Here is a 27,048-nt window from a genome sequence, read left to right as displayed (position 1 = left end):
CAAGAAAATTGGGTCTTAATAAGGCTTATTGAAATAACAGCTAAACATGCTGCTTAGTACCATCACAGGCTGCCGAAAGATGGGCTGACTGGGCTGTGTTTTCTTGTGTGTGGAGGTGACATGCCTGACCCGGTATCAGCAGGGTGTACACTGGAGTTGTTTTCCCTGCACTCGGACAGGGTTGTGTGGAGCTGTCTGTGCACCCTGGCCTCACCCTTCTTGTGACCAGCAGTCAAGTGGCTAGCCATGGAACAGGCTTTCTGCAAGTGAAGGGCAAAGTTGCCAAGGGGTATGGAACTCATGACCATGGCCTCATTAGCATCCCATTCCAACTAAGGGACAAGAGAGGGTGGGTAAGTTCACTGACTGAGCCCACCCCCCACTCCTACCATGGGTTAAGCATTGTGCTAGAGATGGGGAGACAGAGATGTAAAGAGAGGCTGAACAGCCCCGCTCCTCAAGGCTGGAGAATGCTGTGATCGAGGCAGAGTAGGAGAATACAGGGGTGGATGAGTTCATGGGGAAGGTGCATTTGTTGGGAGACATTGAGGGCTGGGAAGACTTTTGAGGGTACCATGAGTGCAGGCCAGAGAAGTGGGTTGGCAGCCCCAGGGGTAAGGGACTGGAGGTTGGTGGCATCAGGGTTTGAGTGGGACAGGAGGCTGGACAATGATTTAGGGGCAAAAGCAGGAAGGATTTTGCATTTCAAGCCAAGATACAGAGTCTGTACCTGCAGGCAGTTCTGGAATTATGGCTAGTGACCAGCAGGACCAGCTTCACGACTTAGAAAGAAAAGTCTTGGCAGCATTGTGGGGATCGAGGGAGACCAGATAGCTGAGAGGGCAGGGCCTTTATGAGAGAAGGAGCCAGTTAGTATGGAAATGGGGTGAGGGCTAAGTACCTCCATGTGTCTGAGACCTACTAACTCCAGGTGTGTGGGGTGGGAGTACCTGAAGGGAGGATGAAACAGGGCTGAGCCAGTACTGGTGTAAGAACTTCCCCTGGTGCTTGTTAGAACAGAGGTGGGGGGGGCCCTCCCCTGGGATCCCCAGCTGCTGAGGTCCCTGGTGTCTGGGACTGTAAGCAGGTCCCCCAGAGATGCCACCTGGAGCAGCAGCTTCAGGGTTCCCTAGGGATCAAATGGGTTATTCCACAAAGAGTGTTGGGGCCAGGAAGGATGGAAGAGCTCCTGCAACCTTTCTGTAAACTGTCTTAGGGCCTTCAGACTTTAGGGAGCCGAAGGAAGGGCACATGGACCCTGAAACTCTGAGAAAGGACCTTCCCTCTCACAGATGTGCCCCATTTTAAGAAAACCCATTATAGAAAAACCTTGACTTCTGAAACAAGTGAAGGAGAGATCATTATTCCTGGGACCAAAGGTTTCAGAATGAGATCCTTTTGAGCAATGAGCTGATCTTTCAAACCAAAACGTAAGATTTTGTTTTCTCTGTGGAGGACCTCTATTGCAAAACTGAAGATGTTTGAGCAATTTACTGCTTATGTTCAACAAGGTTGAAACAAAAAGATCCATCTACTTGGTCAGCAGTCTTGAGTGCCAGTGGTTTTCACAGTCACTCCTCAGTGAATCTGGAGTGGTATTTGCTCTGGAGCCGGGGGCCCAGCTGAGGATGGGGAGCCAGAGACCCAGGGCCTTACCTTTGGATGGACCTTCACATGACACATCCTGCTACTGGCGTGGAATATGGAACCACCAAGAGGTATGTGCCGAGTTTGGGGTTCCTCACTCTGTGGGGCTGCTGTGAGCTCCTAGACTGTGAAGCCCTCCCTTCCACCTCTAGCCCTCTTACCCCCACCTCCCCTCCCCCTCTCAGGCCTGGATGGTGCTTGACTCTACCATGACATTACTTGATTATTTGCAGAATTAGAAAAGGCTTAAGTATCTGATCGCACCCCCCCCCCCCCAGGGGTATATAGTACATCCTGTGAATATGTAATTAGTGTTTCTGTTCTTTTTTTTTTTTTTTTAAGGAATATGGGATGTCGGGTGTCGTAGATGGATAGGTGATCCATGTTAACCTTTTTTGAGGATCGTTCAGAGAAGCTGAACAAAGTTCCCCTGTCTCTCTCAAGTGTGTTTGTACGTTTGTACGTCTCTGGTTCTGCCTCTCCCCAGGGGTGTGGGATTGGAGAGTAGACAGGCCCTCCGATGACCCAAATGAAGGCTTCCCAAGGTGGGCTTGTTTATTTTTGACAAGTAGACTGAATCCCAGACTTGGGAGCATCCAGCTCTGACCAGCACCAAATCGAGTATTCGTCTGACCTTTTTATTCCAGTGAGTGGGAAGAGATCCGGTGCTCCCATTATCATAAATCTTGCCTGGCTGTTTGCTCTGATACAGCACTCCAGTTGGGTGCTGTTTGAGCATCTGGCTTTGGGGTTTAAGTACTGGCAGGTGCAGGAGGCTGTGGCAGATGAGCAAGTGGAGGCGTTGCCCTGTCGGCGTGGGTATTATGGGAGAAGATGAAGTTGAGTCTGTCCTTGGGTGACTTGGTTGGTTCTCCTGAGTGTGCCGCAGGAAGACCAGCCCCAGGGGGCTCCTCACCACGGGGAAGTGAACTTTCCTGGTAAAGTCTCATGGCACTGCCAGCTGCAGGATGGGAGTGGCTCCCCCACCCCCACCCCTGCCTCTCGCACACCCCCTTCAAGACGGAGTCATCTTGTCTTTGAACCTTCAGATCACAGCCACAAGCCAGTGGATCCGTTCTTTGTGCTCCCGAAGGACTTGGCAACTTGGCTAACAAGGAGATACTTGTTGGTTCATTTCTTCATTCATTATTCATGCAGCTAGTGGTGATTAGCATTGAGTAATGTGGTTTCTGGGGGTAGTTGAGTTGTGTTCATTCACTGAACAAACATTTGTTGATCCCCTGCTCTGGGTTGGGTGCAGGGCATGGTGTGAGGGGCCTCCTCTGCTCTGCAGGGTGCAGTCTGTTCAGGAAGGCAGGTCACTGACAGGCGTAGGTGCTAAATCAACAGTTAGAAGGATGCTACAGGTGTTACAGGCCCTCCTAGTGGTCGTGGGGGGTAGTCTGTGTTGGGGACAGTGGCAGCAGGCTTCGCAGAGGAAGTGATATTTGACTTGGGCCTGGGTGGGGGGAACAGGAAAGAATTACAGTGGGGGAAAGTGCTCACCCTCCAGGGCAAACAGGGTTCTTGGGGTTTTGTTTCCCTTGAGGGATGGTCATGTGCCTTCCTGTCCTTCCCTCTTGGAGCCTGTGTCACTGGGGTTGTGGGGGGGGATTAATTTGGTGGTCCTGCTCCTGGTGAGAGAGGAAGGGAGAGAGAAGGGTACCGATGACTCATCCAGGTTCCCCGTGGCTAGAAAGAGAGCAGACTTCAAAGTCTGGGGCATATCAAAGATGAATTGTGTCACACCCACTGGGCGTTTTACACAAATAAGAACCCAGTTTCTGGCTCTGCAACAAAAAGTTGGTCTACTATGGGGAGACTCTGTATGTTGCACAGGCTTCGTTCAGAGGAAAGTTGGTATTCAGATGCTGGGGTGTGCGGTGGGTGCCTCTCTCTTTTTCAAACTCTGTTTTTCTTTGTTCCAGCCAGTGTTTTATTACTGATATGAATCACTAAGGGGCTCGGAGGGAGAGAGGAAGGGTTTCTGTATAAACAGCTGTCTTGCTGATTCAATCTACAAAGTGGATTTTATAGCTAAAGTATTTGTTCTTGCTCTAAAATGCCAAAACAGCACTGTCATTTCCTCCGCTAAAAGAAGGGTCTTTGAGAAGATGGGGGCCCTTGCCCATCACAAACCTCTCTTATGGGGAGAGGAAGGTGGAATTCCAAAGAACTTTCTTTGAACTGGTTGTTTCTAAAACAATCTCATGCTCAGAGGAGAAAAATTTTCAAAGTTTGAGTTACTGGTTTGTGTACCTTCCTCTTTTTTGCCCTACCGCAAATTCTGGTTAAAAAATAATCATCCTCCTCTCTGGTCATCACAGCTGACTACCTGCTTAATGTTTGTGTGTAGATATTTCATTTTCTTTTTTTATGCAAGATTTCATCTTTGCATGATCTGAGATAGTCGGTTGCCCTGAGATTATTAATAAATTGAGACGGTTAATGGGGTGTGACTCAGAACATATATTTAAAAACAAGTTGGAATAAGAAATAGGTCTTTTACAAAATTAATTTTTTGTTAGGCTCCTCTCGAGCCCTTTTGTTTGAAGCCAGCTTGCTTTGTAATGTTCATATATGCCCGATTGCAATTAACATAAATTACTTTTAAATACCAGTTAGTTGCCGTGGAGAGAGGCCAGGGTTGTGGCTGCTTATGGAGGGTTAAGAGGTTTGGTCATTGTCTGGGTTTTAATCTCACTGTAGATCAAATTCTGTTCCCTTTGGAGGCTGGCAGATCGTGTCAAAGATTGCTTTCTTTGATGGTGAGAAGGGCTAAGTCTTCGCCCTGAGTGCCAGGACATTTTCTTACCAAGAGAGAATAAATAATCATAAAACATTTGCTTGTTTCGAAACAAGTCATATCAAATGCAACGTGGTATCCTAGATTGGATCCTAGACTAGAAGGATATCAGTGGAAAAATTGGTGAAATCCAAAAAATGTCTATAGTTAATAGTATTGAATCAAAGTTGACTTCTTAGTTTGATAGAGGTGGCGTGGTTGATGTAAGATAGTAACGTTAGGGGAAGTTGGGTGAAGGGTAAAGGGGGGATAGTTTATCTTTGCATTTCTTCTGTCCTTCTAAAATTATTTCAGAATAGTAAGTTCTAAAGAGAAGGTATATTGAGGGTATTCCTTTTGGCTTGGTTGGGGCTATATTTGTCTCAGATGCATTCAGATATCTGCCTGGAGGGAGGGCAGATTCCTCCATTACTGTTTTGGAAACTGGCAAACGAAGACCTAAAGGTACCCAGGGAGCCCCTCACTCCTGGCTTGTCCCTCTTTTCATGCCGTCCATCCCCACCTTTCTCCATCGAACCCCATGGCAGATGCCTCCCTGCCTGCACACCCTTCTGGAAACTTGTGGCCAGCTGATCTGTCCTTCTCATTCCACTTGGCATCCACTGCCTGACACGGACAGGACAACTGTTATCCTGCGATACCCTGTCCTTCTCCTGGAAGGAGCCTATGATTGGATTGTTTATGTTGCCTTCTTCACTTACCCCCCCACCCCCCGCCCGCCGCATGTGTTCACTTTTAGTTTAGCAGCCAGATTGGAAGCTTCCTGAGAGTTGGAATTTCATCTTGCTCTCTTTCTTTTAAAATTTATTTTTAACAGTTTCTCCATGACATAAATAATGCATATTCCTCATAAAAAAATGAAATGTTAGAGAATTTATAGCATCCAAAGTAAAAGTTCCCCGTGGGCTTCCTCCCTCTCTACCGCTGTTAATGAATTAGCATACGTTTTCTTGTACTTTTTTTTCTGTGTAAACTACTAATCTGTATTATGGTTTCCAAATATGAGATTCTGTTATACATATCACTCTGCCGTCTACTTTTTTCAGTTAACAAAAATCCCTTTGTGTGACTGTGCCTTTGGGCACCCTCTCTCCCTTTTTGCTTTACTGCCATTTCGACCAGCGCCGTTGCTAGGCACACTGTAAACATACAGCAGGTTTGTATTATTACTGTTATTGTTACTGTATTCAATCAGGTGATTTGATTGAGAACGCATAGTGTGTGCTCAGATGAGAAGGTGCACGTAGGTGTGGGAGTGGTTTATGATACAGCCTTGTTTTTCCTGGGAGAGAGGTGTATTTGCTCAGTATCTGGGATCAGCTTCCTGGAGCAGATAGGGCATTAGAATTTCAGGAGCTAGAATGGTGACAGGCGCTGGGAGGGTGATTTGGGAAATGAAAGAGTACAAACCAGATCCTGGATTGCTTGTGTCGTGGGTGGCACCAGGGATGTTAAGAAGTAGGGGTTGATTCTTGGCCGTTCAAGAAAATGACGAGAGGTGTGTGTGTGAGGGGGGACAATTGGCCACCAGTCGCTTTGGGGCTTCCTGGAGCAGAGGGGATGATAGTGATGCAGAGAAGTTTTGCCAAGGAGAAGGGTGAATTGAGAATAAAACAACAAGGAGTTTGTTGATGTTAAGAGGGTGAGCTCTTTGAAGGGTTTCTTTCTTTCTTTCTTTTTAAAAAGATTTTATTTATTTATTCATGACAGACACAGAGAGGCAGAGACATAGGCACAGGGAGAAGCAGGCTCTCCGAGGGGAGCCCGATGCAGGACTGGATCCCAGGACCCGAAGGGGTTCTTGATGAGGGAACCTGTTTTCCACTGGCAGTGCTCTGTGAGAGAAGCTTGTTGAAGGAAGCTCTGAGAGCTGGCGTGCACGATGTCGTGCTCATGGAGCAGGGGAAAGAGTCCATCTCTGACCTGCTGGGTCTGAAGAAGTCTTGGGAAGTCCTGGTTCTTCTCTGGAAGAGAAGTGTGGAGTGCCCAGGGGTGGGGATCCTTGTAAGGAGAAATTGTGGAACCACTGTCCAGGTGGTTAGCACCACCCACTTAGCAATGCCCTGTGGATGCAGGGATTTTTCTAGAGTAGATTTTGCAGAATGAATAGATTCTTTTCTCTTTTGGTTTTGCATCTCCTTGATAGAATTGTGACTTCACTCGAGGGAAAAGGGTGGTAGTAAGTACTGAGAGCCCTTAACAAACACATTCCTTTAGAGAGAATGAGAGGTCCCAGAGGGGAAATGGTGGTAGGGAGAGGAGAGGCATTTAATCTGAGTGTAGTTGGTTTTCCCTCCCTCCCTCCCCCCATCTAAAATATTGCTTATATACACAAATGTGAAATGCATGCGTGAAGTATGGACAACAATAAAACAAATAGCCACATGCTCACCACATGGCTGGGAAGTGGAATATTTCCAGTAGCTCACACCCTTCCTGCGTGTGTCTTCCCAATTTTAAGCCCCCCCAGCCACCTACCACAGATAACTGTACCTGCTTTCCGCCTGTATAAGGATACCTTGTTTTATTCAGCTGGATGTCTGTGTGTTCGTGCCTGTTGATGCATACAGCTGTGGTCCATTTGCACGCTGGATAGGTTTGCTGTAGCAATGGGTCATCATTCTTTCCTCTTTTTATTTATTTTTAAAATATTTATTTAAAAGAGAGAGAGAACAAGAGCATGGGGAGAGAGGGAGAAGCAGGCTCCAACTTGGGGCTCAATCCCAGGGTCCTGGGATCATGGGATCATGACCTGAGCTGAAAGCAGATGCTTAGCTGACTGAGCCACCCAGGTGCCCCTCATTTCTCTTATTGGACATTTGAATTCTTGATGGCGTTTTTTTTTGTTCACTCCATGTTGCTGTGCATATGCTTGTACACATCTCCTGGTGTATGTATGCCAGAGTTCCCAGAATACACTTGTAGGAGTAGACCTGCTGAGTTGGGATATGTATAACTTTAGTTTACTAGAAATTGTGTTCTAAAGATCCCCCTTTGGCAGCATTGCTTAAGATTTTAGTCCTTTATTTGAGAGATCATGAGCATGAATTGTGGGGAGAGGCAGAGGCAGAAGAAGCAGATTCCCCGCTGAGCGTGGAGCCAGAAGTGGGGCTCCATCCCAGGACCCTGAGATCACAACCTGAGCAAAAGCCAGACGCTTAACCAACTGAGCCACCCAGGCAGGCATTCCACCCTGCCTCCTTTGGCAGCTTTGTACCACTGTCAGTGCTCTGTATTCTCACCAACAGTTGGTATTATCAGACTCAATTTTTGCCAATCTTGTGGTATCTTGTTGTGGTTTTAATTTGCATTTCCCCAATCAATAATGAGGTTGAACAGCATGCTTGTTTTCTTAGGGAAAGGAGTGGGGACACTAAAACATACTTCTTAGTGCTATAAAACCCGTTGCTTTGGTAGGACTTGTCTTCTCTAATGCTGTTTTCCTGCCTTGGGACAGAATCAGATGGATTCGTTTCATTTAGGGGGAGAATTTGGGGGAGGATCTGTTAGCTTGTGATGCTTTTCTTGGGTTCTTTGTATTATGTTGGGGAACTCAGTGGATGCCCAGTCTTGTTGACCCTTTTATGAAAAACTCCTGAAAGACAGGCAGCCTTTTCCTTGCTTGATGGGAGCATGTTGTTCTTTTTCATGTAAATTGGCAAATAAAGAAGAGTCCAGCCCAATCACTGGATTGTTTGGTGGCAGCAGATCCTGGGCAAGGGAGTGGCTTTCAGGAGGCCCTGGGGGTAGTCCCAGGCAAACATCAGGGACCGTGGTGGTAATTGGCTTGCTCTCTAGTGAGGGAGATGAGAGAAGAAGAAGTAATGTACTTGTGTGTGGATAGAAGAGAGAAGAGGGACCAGACTCCCCTGGGGTGGAGTCTCTTGGGCAGGCAAGGGGGAAGGTCAGAGGTCTATGAAGGGTTGGGCAGCAACTGCTGGGGTACAGGAGTTGAGTATTCACAGGGTGGGTCCCAAATGCATACTAGGGACCTGTTGGCCAGGAAGGATCTTGCCATGGGTAAGTCTTCTAGGGGAGGGCAGATGTTCAGATGAGTGCTTTCATGTGAAAATAGACCTTTGATGTTCTGGAAAATGAGAAAGAAAATCTGCTTTAACACCTGGGGAAGAGAAGCTGCCTATGGAAAAAAAAATGTTCTGTTATGAAAGAATGGAATTGCACAAGTCAACATATGCTGGGTTGGTTGTTCTAGTAACCCCATGAGGAGAATTGCAGGACAAAATATAGACTTCCAGTCCCAAGTGAAAGCCTGTTGAGAGACATGGTGTTAAGGGGGGGGGGGGGGATATCAGAGGCTACTGTTTATATTATGTTTATATTATCATGTTTATATTATGAACACAGCTATGTTTATAAATCTTACCTGTGCTGTTGACAAGGTCTAGGAGGAAACTGGGAAAAATCACATCAGTAGATTTTGTGTAGAAGCTCTTGCATTATTATCGTATAAGAAAAAGACTTGGGGCATTTGCCTTTGACTCAGGTCATGATTCTGGAGTCCCAGAATCAAGCCCTACATGAGGCTCTCCACTCGGTAGGGAGTCTGCTTCTCCCTCTAACCCTCTCCCATCTGTGCTCTCTCTTTTAAATAAATAAAATCTAAAAAAAAAAAAAAAAAAAAAACACCTAAAACGAACGTGGATTCAGCAGCTTGTTCTTTATGACACAGTCAGCATGCCTGTCAGCATGCTGATTTATCGAGTTCCTAATGGGATGGGCTCTTGGAGGAGGAAGATCCTAGTTCCTGTCTTGAAGAAGCTTACGCACTTTTGTGAGATACGGGAATGTAAAATACCTAGGGTGTAAGCAATAGTTTCCTCGTAGGGTAATGGGTGTCATGCAGGGTAGCACCCGGTCACTGCCAATGCAAGTGGACAAAACTGCAGGCTCTTGTTGGGGGCTTTTGGGTGGACCTCTCAGAGGAGGTGGTCCCGAGGGAGCTCCTGGAGCACCTGAGGAGCTGAGTTAACATAGAGGAGGGGTAGTCATCAGGAGGGAGGGAGAGCTTCATCCGAACAGAAGAGGCCAGTAAGGACTCTGTGACTGCTGGGATGAGGGGAACTGATACAACATCACCCACAGTTCCTGCCCTGGAGCTCACCCTTTGGACCTTCTCCTAAGAAAAATGTTTACATACTCATATACTGAGAACCACAAGAGGCCTCCAGACAGATGGCTTTGTGTCCAGTGTCAGAGGACTCCCATCCTTGGGGAGCCCAAATCAGTGTAACAGACATGTATTAAACACCTGCTGTGAGCCTGGTATTTTGTGGGGTTGTGGGTATGCAGCAGAAATAGGCCAGGTCTTTGCCCTCAGGGAGCTTCCAGTCTGATGGGAAGGGCGGACTCTGTGGGGAGGTGATTGCAAGCAGTAGAATGTTCTCATGGGGCAACTCGAATGCTTGAGAAGAGCCATAAGTCTCCTTGGCCTCTGGGAAAGGTGACTTCAGTTAGGATTTCAGGGCTGTGATGTGTGGGGTTCGGTGGTACAGAATTCCATGAGGATCCCCAGAGGGACCCTGGTGTGTCTGGTGTACCTTGTCATGGCTCATTGTTCGGGAGGGCGGGCCGCTGTTTCAGGGTCTCAGAGAAAGCCAGGTGTCTCTGGGGCCTGCAGCATTGAGGGTGAGGGTAGGAGCACTATTGTTTTCTGGGCCTTTTTTCCTTAGCAACACACGCTCACCTAGAGCCGGTGGCGCATTCTTCCAAACAAACAGCTTTCAGGAAGAATTAATAAATTAATCTTCTGGGAAAAGAATCTGCTTCAGCAGCCCGGGCTGGGGACTCGGCTAATGTAGTCAAACACACGTTGATAGAGGTGCATAGTTGCTGACAAGGTTTGGGGCAGCTGGCTCCCGGCCTCAGACATCAGGCCCTCTTCCTTGTGAGTTAGATGGCTCCGCTTGGGAAGGGGAGAGCCAGCCAGTGGGTGTTAAAGCTGGTTCTCCCAACAGTCCTGTGAGGAGACAGTCCCATTTTACGGAGGCGGGATCTGATACACAGGCTAAGATGCAGAGCCATGGTTCCATGGAGGTCAGGGTTGCATATTCTGTTTCTTTCCCACCATGTAGATGGCCTTCTCTAGATCCCCTTCTTCTAGTTCTTTATAAACAGGTAGCACGACCCACACGCAAGCAGGAAAGGCTCTGCATGAACTCTCACTTCCACCTGGAAGAGCATTTCCAGGTGAGTCAGGGACTCCTACTCTTCTGCCATCTTGCCTCCTCCTCTGTAGAAGAGCATTTCCAAATGTCTGGTCTCTCCGTAAAGAGGCTATGATACCGTATTAAGGTCTGGATACGTTCATTCAGTCAACAGATACTTCTTGAATGTCGGCTATGCAAGCCCAACCCGGACCTTTCCTTCTGTGCGTCCCCATGGAATAGAGAGAAGCCTGGCACCTGCCTTCTGGGGTGGGGAGGCACTGGGGAGCCTGGGTCAGGCCCCACCCACTCCTCTGTTGGAGGAGGAAAAGCTGTGGCTGTCTGCCTGTCCCTTAACCACCCGCAGGCCTTCTGGGGCTGGGAGTTCATTGCTGCCTGTGGAGAAGAACCTTTCCTGCCTGCTAATGAGAGAGTAAGTGAGTCCCCCTGAGGTCTGCTTGTTAAAAAGTTCGACTCATCTGCAGTTTCCTTAAGCAGATGACCTTATCATGACTGAGTAACCAGATGGAGTCTTGTCCGCTTCTTTGTGTCTCCTCTGGGTATGGTCTCCCCCACCCTCTTGTTCTCCTACTCCTCAGCTGTAGAGCCCGGAGTTCGGGTCTAGGGTCTGCAGTTTTGAGGGTGAGGGTGGAAGGGTCAGGCAGGTTGCTGCTGTTGGTCCTAAGTGGATGGGCCGGAGGGAGGTCCTGTTGAGCCCTCACATCCCCAGGAATCGGGGGCACCTGGGGATAGATGTGCACACATACCCTTTTGCTTGCCAGTGTTTAAATGCTCTGCTGCCAACCTTCATATTCTTCGGTGTATACAACTGTGACTTACTGTGAGAACATGCTGTAAGTGTGCCTCCCCTATCATCTTGAAAAGTCAAATGATGAACTAAGTAATTTTTTGGTTCTCAGAAGGATTCACTGGGGCTCTTTTAGCCAGGGAGCCCCTCGTACAATAATTATATGAGGACTTACTCTTTGATGAGTACATTTCCATGATTTTTGAGGAACATTTTGAGCTCTGATGCCTGCTTATTCCTTCGGCTTTCCAGTATTTTCCCTAAATCCCCAGATTTCTTCTTTAACATCCATATACACTTTAATGGCTAGCTTTATGTGTCAACTTGGCTGGGCCATGGTGCCAGTTGTTTGGTCATACCACTGGTCTAGCTATTGCTGTGAAGGAATTTGTGGATGGGGTTATATTTTCTTTTAGAGATTGTAGTTATTTAAGAGAGAGAGAGAGGACAAGCATGAGCAAGAGGAGGGGGAGAAAGAGAGGGAGAAGCAGACCTCCCACTGAGCGGGGAGCCAGACTCGGACTTGATTCTACGACCCCAGGATCATGACCTGAGCTGAAGTCAGATGCTTAACTGACTGAGACACCCAGGTGCCCCAGATGTGGCTAACATTTTCAATCAGTTGACTTTCAGGAAAGCAGATTACCCTCAATTATGTGGGTGGGCCTCATCTAATCAGTTGACGACCTTAAGGGCAAAGACTGAGGTTTCTGGAGGAAGAAGCAATTCTGCCTCTCAGACTATATTTTAGAAAACCCTCTGTGAGTTTTCCATCCTGCTGGCCTGCCATGAATATCAGGCTTGACTGCTCCTATAACCGTGAGCCAATTCCTTGAAATAAATATTGAATTCTTGTAATACATTATAATATAGCATAATATGAATCCCCTGTGAGTTCTGTTTCTCTGGAGAACCCTGACCAATCCACCCCTGTCACAGTAATTGCTTGTTTAATTATCTTTTTCTCTTTGTTGGACTGTAAGCGACGTGCGAGCAGGGACGGTGTCTGTCTTGTTCACTGCACTACCTCAAATGGATTACCCAGAGCCTGACACACAGGAAGGTGGTTAGTAACTACATGAAGGGCGAGTGAAGGCCTCCGCCTTCGCTGAAAGACGGTGGAGTTTTGCCTCTTTGGGGTCAGACAGACCTGAGCTGCAGTTCTGACTCTACCACTTATTAGTTGTTGGAATCCCAAGTTCTCATAAGTAACAGAGGGGGAACGATATCTGTCCCCCAAGTGGTTGTAAGGATGAAACGAGATGATGTGTCTGGCATGTCGGAGTTGTAAGCCAGAGTGAACCAAACAGCAACAGCTACTCTTCTTAGCACCACTGCCACCAGCCACCACTGTCACTGCCGCCCACCACCAGTTTCCAAGGTCCTTTCAAGGATTCAGTGAGATAATGAGTATAACCTTCCTAGCACACAATAGATAGTCAAAGTGCTGGTTCCCTTCTAAGAACCAAGCTCTTTTATATGCATGTGTTCATTAATTTCTGTTTAAATCTGAGGAAGCAGTTTTAATTGCCCCATGTTAATGACAAAGAAACTGAAACCTAGTGCTAGGGTAAGTGACTTGTCCAAGGTCATCTGCTAGCATCTGGCAGGTTTCCCAAACCGAAGGCTGCCTGTATGTTTGTCACAGGATGGGGAGAGCTCATCCCCGGCTTTTAGTCTGTGTGATCTACAGGCTGGACTGAATCTTCTGGGGAACGGTACCCCAGCTTGTCTGTGGACTGGAGAGAGCCTTTGAAAAGAAATGTTAATGCACTTTAATAAGTCAAAATGTGCTGCACAGGGACCCTTTGAACATAAGCAAGTCTACAGATCATCTGTCCTACTGGGCTTAATTGTCACAGGGAATTTAGCCTCAAGTTGGGGGCTAAGGAACTTGTAAGTGCTTCTTTCTTTCCTACGAGCTGGAAGCTGCGTTCAGAGCAAGCTCCTCCTGTTACTTGGATCAGGCCCCCCTGGTGCCAGTTTATTCTGAAATTGCTTTGGGCCTTCTGACAGCTCATATTCCCCTCTGCCACCAGTCAGCTTCCAGGCTGGGCTTGCAGAAGTCTCTTCCCCTTCAAAGCTCTATTGGCCACTTGTTTTAGGTCCCTACCATGGGGAAAAGTATATAATAAAGTGTGAGTGAGTGTGTGTGTGTGTGTGTGGTCTTGTGAAGAAGGTGTATATCATAGGCATCGGGAATATTTGCACAAATAAAAGTGGATTTAGTCTCTGTGACTTGGTCGTCCTTGAGGGGAATTCCTTCTCAAAAAAGCAGGTGTCAGCTCCAGATGGTCACGTGTCACTTCCCTGAGATCTGAGCAGCTCTGGAAGGAGCAGTTGGGGAAGGGGAGGCAGGGCAGGCCCTGCTTGGGGAGGCTCGCTGGACGGCTGCCAGAGCGGAGGAGGGAGAAGTCACGACTTGGTGGCAGAAGGGTTCTTGAGGCCACAGTAAAGTACTATTAGTAATCAAGAGACTCGGGAAGAGCCTGGGCCTGCCGGGAGACACAGGTGGGCAGTCTCTGTCCGCTGGCGTCATTCTCTCCCGTGGCGCACACGGTGATGGGGGCAGAGAGGCAGGAGGTGAGGGGTCGGCTTCAGTGAGTGGATGCGCTGGCATGTGTGTGGCAGTTCAGACTGGGCTGGCCTGGAAGTTGGGTGGGAAAGGGTGTGTCAACCCCTTTATGGTACTGTTTCCGTCCTCCTTCCTGGTCTCATGGGCCTGCCTGGACCTGCATCCTGCCTCTGCACTGTGGGCTACCGATCACGTGCTGCCTCCTGAGGAGCTGCAACGACAGATGGACCAGGGGCCCTTGTCGCATGGCTCCTTATCCTGGGTGGAGCTGGAGCAGAGCCCCCTGCAAGCAGGCCTGAGCGTGCAGCTGGGCAGAGCTGCTGTGGCCTCACAGACGCTGTCCTCTTGTATTTGAGGCTCCGGAAGGGACTGGTCTTCTCCCTCCCAGTGAGGGTTAGAGGCATTCTGCTGCTTTATTAGGCCTCAGTTTATCCAGCAGGGCATTGGGGGATATTAATGAGTGGCCCACCTGCCTCTCTCCCCGACCTGGATCCCGTGCAGATGAAGGCTGGGCCAGGAGAGCCCTGAAAGCCTTTGGGGTGCTGCCGGAGAGAGGAGCCTTGGTGTCTGGGCTGAGTTCAAGTCCCTTTTCTGTTTCTTCTTAACTATGTGGGGACCCTCAGCAGGTTGTTCTTTCTCAACTTCAGGGTTCTTCTCAGTGTAAAAGGAATAACATTAAGGCAAAACAAGAAAATAAGAATGAGACGGATAGCACACTTTATTGAGTGGTACAGTGAGGGATACTTGCCTGTTAGTGCCGTGAGGATTCCACGAGTTTCTGTGTAACACATGTCAAATTCCTGCTGTGCCCAGAACACAGTAGGTGCTTAATCAGAATAGAGAATCGGGTTTGCAGGCCCATTCTACTGGTGGCTGGTGCTCACTGAGACTAGAATTTGGGTTGTTGGGACCAGTTGTGCATGCTAATGAAGCATCATGTCTGTGGTCACCAAGACACCTGATAAAGGGGTGCTAAGAGTAGCTTGAATAGCTCAGGGGTGGGCATGCTACTTTGCTAAGGAGCAGGTTTCCCTGGAATGTAAAATCTCATCTTGCAAAAGATAAGAGAGAAAAGAGGGAAATTATAGCACTTCCATGTGCAGTAAGAGGCCCACTGCTGTTCTAGAGGTCCCTGGAAGGGACCGACATACTGAGGAATGGATTGGGGGTATGATGCCCTTGGCTCAAGAAAGGTAGGAAGACCAGAGGAGAGCATTCAAGCCATGCTAGTAGTGTCTCTGACATCTACTTTCTCCAGAGACATACCGTCATGCTCACGTCTGGAAGGGTAACTGTTGAGTTCAGGTGGGAGCAGAGCATGACAGTAGCAGTCATGCTGGGGAGTGTGCTGCTGGGGGGGCCCCTGGCCTTGCTGTCAGAGTCACAGAGGGGCGCCACGTCTGGCAGAACTGAACTACATTTATGGTTTATTGGTGCCTGGAAGGCAGCTTCGCAGGAAGCAAAGTGCCTTAAACCTGAAGCCTGTGTCGGGTTGTGTAGCATTTCCTGCCTACCCTCTACATCCCCTGCCCACATCTCTTGTTTTCAAACCAGCAAGTGGAGGAAGCCTGCTCTGGTGGAGTCTGAGGGGCGGGCACAGACCTCTGGATTCAAGGCCATAATCTCCCCAGGGTGTGTTGTGGGGGGAGGCACCAGGTTGGGAAGCTTCCCCAGGGAGATGCCAGCCCAGGGATGAAGCGCTGTGCTGAAGTTTCAAGGCTGGCCAGCTTCATAACCTTCAAAAGAGCAAACCCTGCAGTCTTGGGAGTATAAATCGACCCCAAATAAAAAGCGACCCTATTTCAGGTTCTGTGTGAAAAAGAGAAACAGAAATTCTGTGAAGATGCTTGGGCTGTTCCTTACAGGTGTGGAGGGCACTGTAACTTTTAACTCGACTGTCCTCTCTGTTCTTTGAACAGGAAGGGTTTCTGTATTTTATATTCATATGAATTAATGGACCTGTTTCAGGTCCTCCTTTAGAGACTTCCAGGCTACCATCTGAGCTCTGAAGAAGGGGTCAGATTTCCCTTTCGCAAAGGCAAAGGTGGACGTTCCTTTGGCGACAGGCCAGGCTGGCTCTAGGATGGGGACGAAATTTAAAGTGGTGGGGTTAGGAAGTGCTGGGTCAGAGAGTACACATTTAAAATGCATCTGATTTTCTTTGCTCTCCTCTTCCAATGTAACCCCAGGACGGGAAGCGGCTGCCCAGATCACTCCCTGCCTAGCCTTCAGTTACCACTGCCTTTTGACAAAAGAATTACTTTCTCTTCCTGGTTTTGAATCAGGACCTTTTGTGTATTTACTGCAAATGTGATAAATGCTAGTCTGTAGAAACCAGCTGCCCCTCATGGCTGGGGGCAGCATTTTTAACACCTGGCAGTTTGCATTTCAATATGGTGGCTTAAAAACTCACACAATAAAAACAAAACCCAGCTCAAAACAGTGATCATTCTTGGCTGCCTAGCAGGAAAGAACTGGGGAGGCTGGGAGTGCCCCCAGTGCCTGTGGGCAGAGGAGCCTGCCGGGAAGTGACAGCTCGCGAGGTGAGGGCCCCTGTCCTGTGGTTCAGTCTGGTTCACATCTGTGGGCATCTGCCCTGTGCCCTGCATGGTGCCTGAGCGCCCCCAGGACTCGGGGGAGGTGAGGTCTGAGCCCTGGGAGAGCTCACCTGGATTGGGGAGTCTGAGGAGCCAGTGGTGGAAGGACATGCAGCTGTGTCTGGAGGCACAAAGGGTGGCCACAGTGATGGGCCCGCTGGGGCCAGTCAGGGCCACCTCCCAAAGGAGGCAGTGCCCAGATTGGGTCTTGCAAGAAGGTGGGTTAGTTTCCTAGGGGTGTCGTAACAAAGTACTGCACACTGGGTGGTTGACACAACAGAATGTTACCATCTCGTAGTTCTGAAGGCCAGAAGTCAGGTCAAGGTGTGGTAGGTAGAGTGGGTCCCTCCTGAGGACCCGGAAGGAAGGATCCATTCAGACCTCTCTCTTTGGCTTGTTGGTGGCAGTCCTCTCCCCGTGTGTTTGAATTGGCTTCCCTCTGTATGTACCCATGTATACGTGTGTGTCCATATAAGGGTACCAGTCATCTTGATTAGGGACCACCCTGAGGACCCCATTTTAACTTAGTTACCTCTTTAAAGATTCTATCTCCACCTATGAACGGTTACATTTTGAGGTGCTAGGGGTTAGGATTTCAACCTACGAATTTTGGGGATGGGGACGCACTCAGTCTATAACAGATGGTAGGAGATGAAGTAGTTATGGGAAGAAGGGGTTTCCCACTAAAGGAAGTAGCAGGTGCACAGCTACCAAGGAGAGAAGTTGCACCGTGTATTTTGGGAGCTACATGCATATTGGGGTAAATAAGTTGGGCAGGGACAAGAGACAAAAAAGGGAAAATAGAAAGGTAGGACCGTGGGTGTCTTGAGCCAAAGAGTTTAGACTTTGATTCTAGAACCTGGCAGCTGAGAGAGTGGTTTCAGAACCAGCAACAGCAGCAGGGAGCCCCCTGGGAGATGCGGAATCGTAGGTCCCAACACCAGACCTGCTCTGTCAGCATCTGCTTTTCAACAGGATCTCCAAGAAATTCAGGTGCACGTTCAGGTTTGAGAAGCCAGGTCTAGAGCCTGGTCTAGAGCAGTGGTTCTCAGCCTTGGTCACCTGGCAGGTTTCCCTCCCGGTATTCTGATTCACTTACTTGGCTTGGGGTGGGGCCTGGGCTTTATTTTGTGTTCTTGTTTTTGTGTTTGTCTTTGTGTTAATTTTCTTTTTAAATCTCCTACTTTTTTGGGGTGGGGGTGTTGCCACCAGGATCAAGAACCACAGTTTTTGGGCAATGGGGAGCCATGGCGCCATGGCAGGGTGTGGGGTGGGGTGAAACATACAGAGACTGCTCATGTCCTCTCTCTCCCTAAGAGCAGGAACTCATAGGCTTTGGAGGGAGAAGGAGCCCCTTCCCACCCCAGTGACTGTCCTGCCGTCTTTGGCCTGGGGTAGGTCAGAAGTGAAGAGAAGGACAAAACCCAGGTCCTGGTCACCTGTTTGTTTCAGGGATGGGGGCAGGGGAGAGGCTGACTTGAACGTGGCTCGGTGATCTCAGGGACCCCAAGGGGGCATGGCATTTGACCCCACTGCTGCTAACGCTTTGGGGTGGTCTGTGGAGATGTGCCTCTAATGGGGGAGGTGGGGCAGATGTGCAGATGGGAAGAGCAATTCCCAGCCTGGGTTTCTGGAAATGGTATTCTTATTTCCCATAGCACTGAAGGTTCTTGAAGGCTGAGCCCACTCCTCGGAAAGGATGCTTTTTATGGCTGTTGCATGCACCAGATAAGCTCTCTAAAGCCCACTGGTGATAAAGGTGATCTAGAGAAAACAAACATGAGTGAAAAAGCAAACAGACCCAAACACCCAAACAGCGTTTATCCCAGTTTAGCGGTGAGACTTGGATTAGGCGGGTCACATGGTCCACAACTTTTCTTCAATCCTTAGGAGATTTCTTCCGTGGAAATCTTTTTCGGCAGCTTTGCAATTTTGATTTTCAGTTAATTAGATTTGTGCTGTTTGGGAGACTTGGTTAATGCATTTCACCCCACGGAGCTAATTTGCCTCTGTCTAAATTAGGTCTTTGCCATGGTGGAGGGTGTACACGGGATATGTGGATATAGACTCGCACAGGGGTATTGAGAGGCCTCTAGACAGTAAACGGGAGAGGGCTTAGAAATCGCCATTTGTCATCATCATCATTACGGAGTGTCTGAGGGCCCACCCAGTGGATGGCAGTGTTCTTCAGAGAAGGGCAGCATGTGACTACACCGTGGCCTTGTTACATGCCCCTCAAGAGACAGCCGATGTCCTGTCGTGTTGTCAACCCAAGGTTGCAACAGTGACGACAAGAGAGATCTGTTTGGAGAGCACAGAGTCGGAGATAACGCAAAGTAATAAATGTACCATCCTTCAACCTCTTGGAACTGGGAGGAACCTTCTGAGCAGGATCGCTGCCACTCCCTCCTTCAGAAGGCCAGGAAGATGAGGCCTGGGCCCCTCCTCCTTTTGGCTTTGGAAAAGTATATGCTTCTCTTCCTTTTCCATTTGTGCTTTGCCTCTCCCCGACCCACCTTGTCTTTGGATAGACTCGAAGCAAAGGAGGGAGGTTTATCTGACTGCGTGGATATCTGAGAGGCAGCTGTAGGGTGGGAGTGACAGCGTGGGGTCCAGTTTTATGGATTCATCACAGATTCTGGCCTTTGTTCCCTTTCTCCTGTGTCAGAGATTACAGACTGCTTGTTAGTGATATGACACCAGGCATCATAATTTAATAATTTACATCCTGCTGATCTTCTCAAAAGGCTTTGAGGCAGCAAAAAAGAAAGGTAGGTAGAATCAGGCTGTTTGTCTCAGCCGGTCAGGGGAGTGCCCCGAGGCCATCTGTGTAGGTGGGCTGTGTTTTTGGAGCGCCTGTCAACAGTTGGGACTTGTGCATGTCAGAGATCTTGAGTACCATCTAGAGTGGGGGTCAGATTCCCTTTGCTTCCCCTCTGCCATGTCTGATCGATCGGAAGTGGCTTGCCTACCAGAGTGCTGCTGATCAGTGGAAGGAGCGTGCACTCGATTAGTCATGCCTGTCAAGGCTAGGGGGTGGGGTGGCCGCGGGCTTGCTCTCCATTGCCAGCTCTGCAGCCTGCGTCACCAAATGAGACTGTGATATGTGGCATTTTGAAAAAAGAACAAGATATAACCTCTGCCCTTGGGGGAAATTACAGTCCCATCAGGGAGACAGAATATATGCACAACGAGGCCTTAATGCCTAAAGAATCTCAACAATCTCAATTAGCACTATTAGCATAATTTGGTAATAACCGCCCTCCAACACTGGATCACATTTTGTAGTTTTGACACATGGAGTAGAGAGGACAGAAATGGACTTAGATGACAGACAGGGAAGTCAGGATTTTGAGATAGGCACTTAGTTCCTGAGGCCATGCAACTGGCAACCATGGAGCCCAAGGCGTGCCTCTATCCTGCCTTTGGGAAGGGTGCCCCGAGATGGGATTTAAAGCAAGATTGCAGGTGGGCAAGGAGAACCCCGAAGGGGAGGTGGGAGGTCCAGTGAGGGTTTTCACTGCTGGCGGGTGGGCATTGCCTCTGAGTGTTGTTCTTCTGGAGCCTTTCTTCCCTTCTAGACTCTTCACTGGTTTTATCTGTGTCTCCCTCATGAGACAGTGGCAGTCTAGGGCTTGTGCTTTACTTCTGAGGTCACCCCTGACTCTGGCCTTGGCGGGGGCTTCTCCAGTTTCCTTTTCTTCCCTCCCACTTTGTCATGGAGGACCCAGATGGGCCACTGACCTTGGTGGACGGACAGCTTTTAGGATGCTGGTGTTGTTCTTGAGTAATTTGAGCAGAAAAGATGTGGGGACCTCCTTTCTGAATCCCCAGGTGGGAACAGGTGCCTAGATGTGTAGGGGGGCAAATCTGGGGTTTCAGGAGCCTGGGGACGAAAAGATAGTCAATCAAAGCACTTGCAGCTTGTCCCCGGATCCAGGTCTCAGAGAAAAGGGAGTGTCTGAGTCGTTAGTTTCCCCTTTTGTGTTTTCTTGTGTTGTTTTGCTTTTTAAGTGCAAAGAAGATGCTGCACAGCAGGAACATCTGTGCTCCTTAGGATTCTGTGGCTGATTTGTTAAATGTAAATGTCCTAATGTAGGTTATGGAGCTGGTGGAGGAGAGGAACAGGGAAGCTGGCTGGGGGAACAGCTCTCTCCACCAGGCTTCATGTGGTGCATGCGGCTCTAGGATCAGCCTTGAGGGAAGGTCAGGAGCAAGGCCACAGCTCCCCATGCCCTCTTTCCCCAGCCGTGGCCCCCCCGCTGTGGGGTGCATGGGCCCTGAAAGGACAAGAGGGTATGGGAGCTGTGGCCTTGGTTATGCCACCTTCCAGAGTGGAGAGAGGGAGCAGCCAGTAGGTATGCAGAACAGTGCTTTCTGGCTGGGGGGGGGAACTGAGGTCATTCTTTAGGTGGTTGTGAAGAAGGTATTCAGAAATAGACAAAGCCTGTGTGGTCACTGGTGACGGGATCCTTGTTAGAATTTTTATTATTTTTAAAATTTTATTATTTATTTTAATAATAAAAAATAATAATTTTAAAGTAAGCTCTACACCCAGTGTGGGGGCTTGAACTCATGACCCTGAGATCAAGAGTCACAGCATCAGAGCCAGCCAGGTGCCCCTAGAATTTTTAAGTGGTCATTCTTTCACTCAGCTCACACCGGGGAAACCTTGACTGAAAACGAAGTGATCTTTTCAAGATCACACATGTGGTTTGGTGGCACAGCCAGGAGAACTTGAACGCCCAGATTCCCATTGGAAACACCATATTACCTCAGTGCAAGAGGCATTTTCATTTGCATTGGAGAATCAGGCAGCCTTGTGTCAGGAGGGTGAATCTGGCAATCTGTGGAGGCTTAGATTCACCAGATAGGTTTATCAGGAGCTTGCTTTATGACTGGTATTGAACACAGTGCTTTGGATGTGTTTGCCCAGTTTGGTCCTCAACAGAACTGAGCCCTGTTGAGTAGTGGTGCCCATCTGATGCCCATGGCAGATGGGGAAGCCTCAACTCCTCTTTGCAGCTGTGCTGCAGATGGGTGGCCGGGAGGCTGGTGCAAACCCTTTGTGTCGTGTGTCCCCCCCCCCCCCCCCCCCCGCTCCGCCATTGCTCTCAGCTTCTCTGGAATGAGAATGCTTTCTTCCTTCGAGTGGTCACCGGGCTGCCGCCTGCCACTTTTCAGGACACTCGCTGCTGAACTGTGTTCCGATCGAAAGAAACACAATTACTCTGAGACTTGAGGGCAATTGTGAACACTTGCAGTCTGCCTTCTTGTTCAATACTTCTTGGAGTGTCTTCTCTTGAGAGGATTGGAAAGCCGTCTTTGGGAGGAGAATGATCTATACCGCGTTTGGCTCTATTGCGGGGACCGGGATGGTCAGCTTCGTGCCTCTCCAGTGCAGAAGGGATAAAGTTATTTTTATTTAGGCGTTAATGTGGGGACCTGAATCCGGGGCAGAGGTGATATCTTACCTCTTTCAGGTGTAAACCAATTTGTAGGAAGGTAGCAGAGGGGATTGTTAGGTGGGGGGGGGGGGGCTGTTTGGAGTGCCCTCAGGGGAGAAGCCCGGAGGGGAAGGCACTTTGCCACTTTGCAGAGTGCTTGCAGGTAATATTTTAAGACAACTGGGGAGGGTCAGAGGTCCCTACTCTTAGAGTCTCATCAAACAGCTAAGTGACACCCAAAGGGGATGAATAATTCTTCCAGAATTTCTGAGTCCCCAGCTTCCTTTGCTTTCTTCTTCATTGAAATAGGCGATTGTGTCAAGAGATTCCTCTAGTCCCCATCTTAAGGGGCAGATAGAAGGAAATACTAAGCAGGCTCCTCTCTGTCTTTGTAACTAGGCAGAGGCTCAGCAAAGGGTGGCCAGGGCAGGGAACAGGAGGAGACGTGGGGCGTAAAGGGCTTTGGGCTTTGGCAGCTGCCTGAGCCCATGGCTCGTTTCCTAGACTTTGCGCATCTATGGCAAAGGGTCCTAGCTTGTTCCCTGCTACGCTGCCCTGCGCCCATCTGGGTCCCCTTCCCTCCCTCCTGCCCCGCACCCAGCCCGCCTGGACCGAGGGGAGGGGGGTGTGAGGATACTGCACTGGTTCTCTTCCTCTGGGCTATAATGAGGAGCCATAGGTTTGGAGTCCGGAGGCACTACCTGCTTTCCGTGGGCCTGGAGTACCCCTGAACCCTCTGAGCATGCCTTGGCCCCACAGGCTGGGAAGAGTGACCATGAAGAAGCCTCTTCTTTCAGTTTCTGAGAAAGCCGTGTTCTCATTGAGTTCGCTTCTGTGGCTTCCAGGCCTCATCACTGAGTTATTACTGTGCACCACCAAGCAGATAGCACTGGTAATTATAAACACTTTGAGAGCTGCCATTCGCCTCGCTCGGCAAGGTGACTCAGAACATTAGATCAGAATTAGGGAGGGAGAAAAAGCAATCCAAGGAAGCCCCCCGCCCCACCCTCCCGTGACGTCCCAGCTCCCCAGTGCTCGGTCCAAAATATCAGTTATGGAAATAGAGCCAGCTTCTTTGGAGACACGGAGTGTACTTTCTCCTGGGTGAGGCCTGCAGATCACCACCCCCATACCTCCCCTCCCCCCGCCGTGGAGGGGTGGTGGTTTGTCTTCTGGCTTGTGCCTGCTTCCCTAGGGAGCCATAGGATTTGTGCTAAAGGAGCACACGTGAGGAGAGGAGGTGAGCTGGAGAGGGAGATGTGGTCATGGGAGGAAGAGCCATGCTGTTGGCTCTTCTTATTTGTCAGTCTTGGGGAACAGCCTCCAAAGACATTCTTTTGTGTTGGGGGGGGGGAAGCTTTGCTGTAGTTATAAATTTTAAGTTCCATGAAGGTAGGTCAGGCTCTGTCTTTGTTCACAGCTGTACCTACAGAGCCTAGACCAGAGCTGGGGAAGTGTCTGTGAGAGCAGGATTCGGGAATGGATCCAGTGTGCCGTGGCCACGAAGCAGGGAGCTGATGCCAGCTCCTCCAGCCCCAAGGGCAGGAGGTAGACGGACCTCGTCTTGTCTCTCTGGGTGTCCTCTGTACTTTCTGCTCAGGTTTTGGCCTGCAGAGTCCGATTAGAAGAACTTGAATGGAAAAATTTATTCCTGTTTCAGGAAAGGGCAAGAAAAATATTTGTTCCCATCATCAAAGGGGAAATTTAAGTCAATGACAATGGAAACTATTTCTGGCCATTCACAGACTAGGAAGAGGAGGGAGTTGGGTTGACTGAAACAGGGCGGAAGAATTCAGGCCCTTGTAAATTTTAGGGGTGAAATAACAGCATAGAAGTAAAAACTCCCCGGGGAAACATAAACCACACTTAAACATTAACAGCAAGCTGCTACAAGTCACTCGCATCAGCGGCAGGTAGGTTTTGAGCCCGGTTATCAGAGTGAGGTGCCGTGTACCTGGAAGTCCTGGGTTTTATTCCTTCTCCTGCAAGAGAGCTTCTAATAGCAGACAGCCTCTCAGAATGCTCAGTCCCTGGGCCGCCCCATACCTGCTCCTTTGTCTCCCCATTCTATTTTCAAACTGGAAAACCCAGTTGTGGAGGTCATCGGTCTTTGGATTAGTTGGGCACTTGGAGGGTTTCCAGGTGAAAACCTGAGGGGCGCATGGCAGTGAGCAGATCCCACTTGGGAGCTGGGTGTCGTGTTGGTTAAAGACAGACTGAGGAAGAAACCATCGATTTGAGTAATCTCGGGGAGAAGAGGTAGGTGAGGCAGGATGGACCATGCATTGGTAATGATTGATGCTGGGTGGTGAGTACAGGGGGCTTATCATATTAATCTTTTTACTCTTGTGAACATTTGCAAATGTCCACAATAAAAGGTCATAAAAGCAGCAGCTGACCCCAGGAATCACCGCTCCCCGCCCCAGAAATAAACCCCCTCATGTCAAGCATAAGTCTGTTTCATCATCTCTTCTACACAGACCAACTCTTCAAAGACACAGGTCCCAAATCCTGTAGGAAATAGGAAAGAAACAAAATGTGAGACAGACTTTTAACAGGGTTTTGACTGAGGGCATTGCTTTGTCCCACTAGACTTTTGGGAGATCCAGGCTTTTGGAGAGGTACTTTGGGTTTTTGCTGCCCCTAGGGTTGATGGAGCTCAGTAAATGTCCAGGGAATGAGATCAGGAGGCCAGCTGGATGCAGCCAGAGATCCAAATTCCCAGTTCCAGGGAAGGCCTTTGCTCTTGCCCCAGCAGCCCCTTGGGCAACATGCGCTTCCTTTAATGGGCACATCTTCTTCTTTGGCGGTGCTGGGGCACAGGCTCCCAGAGGGGCTACCATGGCCGTGCACAGGGGCACTGGTCTATGCCATCGCCTTGTGGCCTCAACAGCAGAGACTTTTCCCAGTTGTCAGGATGGGTAGGGCGGGAGGGATGGGAGTGGGCAAACCTTCTGTCCCTGCAGAGCTCAGGAGAGGCCTCCGGGTGGCCCATGCACTGACTGTTGGCTGCACAAATGCTCCCCAATGTGAAACACTATCTAGCCCTTGAATGCGTTTGTATGTTCATCATCTGCTCCTCCCCCTCATCGGTTCCTGTTCTACAAGGAGCAGTCTTCCCACAGGTTCTCATGAGATGGTTTTCTTTTTGGGGATGGCTCAGTTGTGCCGGGGATTATTTTTAGCTGTCATGTTCAGGGGACTTATCGAGGACAGTAAGAGGAGAAATAGGTAATCCTCTTCTAAAGGGTCTGACGGTTTTGTGTGTGGAGCTCGGAGCCTGGGGCAGGGGTGGCAGGTGGGGTTTTTGAGTCACTTAGTGGTTTGTTCCTCCGAGTGCTCCTTGGCCTGGTCCATCACACCCCCTCCATCCTCTGATGGTGGACACTTCTTTCCTGCCCTTGGCTTTGCGGTACCTGGAGGAATTGGCAGGTGAGGAGTGTGTGGGGCAGAGAGCTGGTGCTGCAGTCTCCCAGTTGGCTGCTTGGAGCTATCCCGTCACCCTGAAATAACTCCTCTTCTTCCGTGGCTTCAGGCTCATATTCTGTTTTAGCTGGTTTTGCTTCTCATTGGGGGAGGGTAGTGACCACATCAGAGCAGATGGCGGTAGGTCATCCTCACGGTCAGCAGAGGCCAACTCCATCCTGGCCTGGACCTTCACCTCTAGTATCTCCTGGTCACCCTGCCTGGAAAATGTAGTGTCAGTCCTGTGGCTCAGAAGGATGGGTGGCAGATGCCATCCCCACCTCTGTGACCCATGACTGGGTCTTCTCAGACTTCTGTGCTGCAGGCGCCGGGACTGACTCGGGTCGTGTGCACCTGACCCATGTACTTTGCTAACCAACTGAACCCAGAGGAGGGAGAGGAAGGTTTGGGGCCGCTGCAGCTCAGATTCTGGTGCTATTAAAATTGTCACTTTGTCACTTGGTACATCAAAAAGTGACCTCTGGAAAGAGGCCTCGGTGAGACCTTGCCTGCAACTGGGATAGGCTGTCTGGCACTAATTACTGTCCTCAGCACAGTGGGAGGTGAGCGTGTGGGCCTTGCAGTCTTGCGGGGGCTGTCCCTTTCCTTCACCCCCTGTGTAGCCTGCCTTGGCAGCTTTGTCTCTTCCCTGACCACTGGCACTGTGTCCCGGCTGGGCACCTCCTCCCTCTCTTCCTCTTCCTGTCTGTTCACTGGGCGGCCACCCAGGGGCATTTTACAAAAATGCAAATCTGATTTTGTTTTCTCTGCTTCAGATTCTGAAATTGCTCTCCCTGTGGCCCGCCAGCACCCAGGCGAGTTCTTCAGGGCTCAGGTGCCACTCAGGACCTGACTCGGTCCTCCTCCAACCTCTCCTCTTGCCTCTCACACACATCTGAGGTTGTACCCTTCCACCTGTTGCTGTTTCTGAATGTTCCCTGCTGGCTCTGACCTCCCCACTTTTGCATCTGCTGGTTCCTCTGCCAGAGGTATTCACCCACCTTGTTCACGGGGGGATTCCTATTCCCTTTCAAGTTTCATCTTAGATGGTGTCTTTTTGGAGGAAGCCTTTTCTGTCATCCCCATTTGGTGGTTTGCCGTTGCTTTATTTGAAGACCCCCAACACCTTGTTACTGGATGGCATCGGGCCTTCTCTGTAGTTCTGATATTCAGAAAGTTCTGAAAATGGGAACTTCTTTGGAAACTGATTCAGCTGTAAAATCTTACTTGAACTGTCTTGAGTCCCTTGGTAGTATTTCTCTTCCTTTCTTTTTCCTTCCTCCCTCCCTCCCTCCCTTCCTTCCTTCCTTTAAAGATTTTATTAATTTATTCATGAGAGACACAGAGAGAGAGGCAGAGACATTGGCAGAGGGAGAAGCAGGATCGCTGTGGGGAGCCTGATGCAGGACTCAATCCAGGACCCTGGGATCACAACCTGAGCCGAAGGCAGACGCTCAACCACTGAGCCATCTAGGAGTCCCTCTTTGTAGTATTTCTTGACCTGGCGTAGTGTGTCTATATAAGTGTTTTGCTGAAGAA

General features: G+C 49.4%; 1 protein-coding gene across 20 annotated transcripts in view; it reads left to right on the top strand.

Annotated features, from left to right (window-relative positions):
- Positions 1-27,048, top strand: part of MSI2 (musashi RNA binding protein 2) — a 391,805-nt gene that overhangs the window by 33,713 nt on the left and 331,044 nt on the right. Inside the window, exon 1 of one of the 20 annotated variants that reach the window (XM_077852572.1) lies at positions 1,601-1,718. The exons of the other annotated variants lie outside the window; for them this stretch is intronic. Within the exon in view, the coding sequence (XP_077708698.1) occupies positions 1,629-1,718 (90 nt within the window). The 5' untranslated portion in view covers positions 1,601-1,628. Of the gene's footprint in view, positions 1-1,600; positions 1,719-27,048 lie in introns of those variants that run through there. 20 annotated transcript variants of the gene reach the window in all.

This window comes from Canis aureus, chromosome 16 (genome assembly GCF_053574225.1).
Source record: "Canis aureus isolate CA01 chromosome 16, VMU_Caureus_v.1.0, whole genome shotgun sequence".
Lineage (NCBI taxonomy): Eukaryota > Metazoa > Chordata > Mammalia > Carnivora > Canidae > Canis > Canis aureus.
Note: the sequence above shows the minus strand (reverse complement) of the source record. Positions and strands in the feature narration are given on the sequence as shown.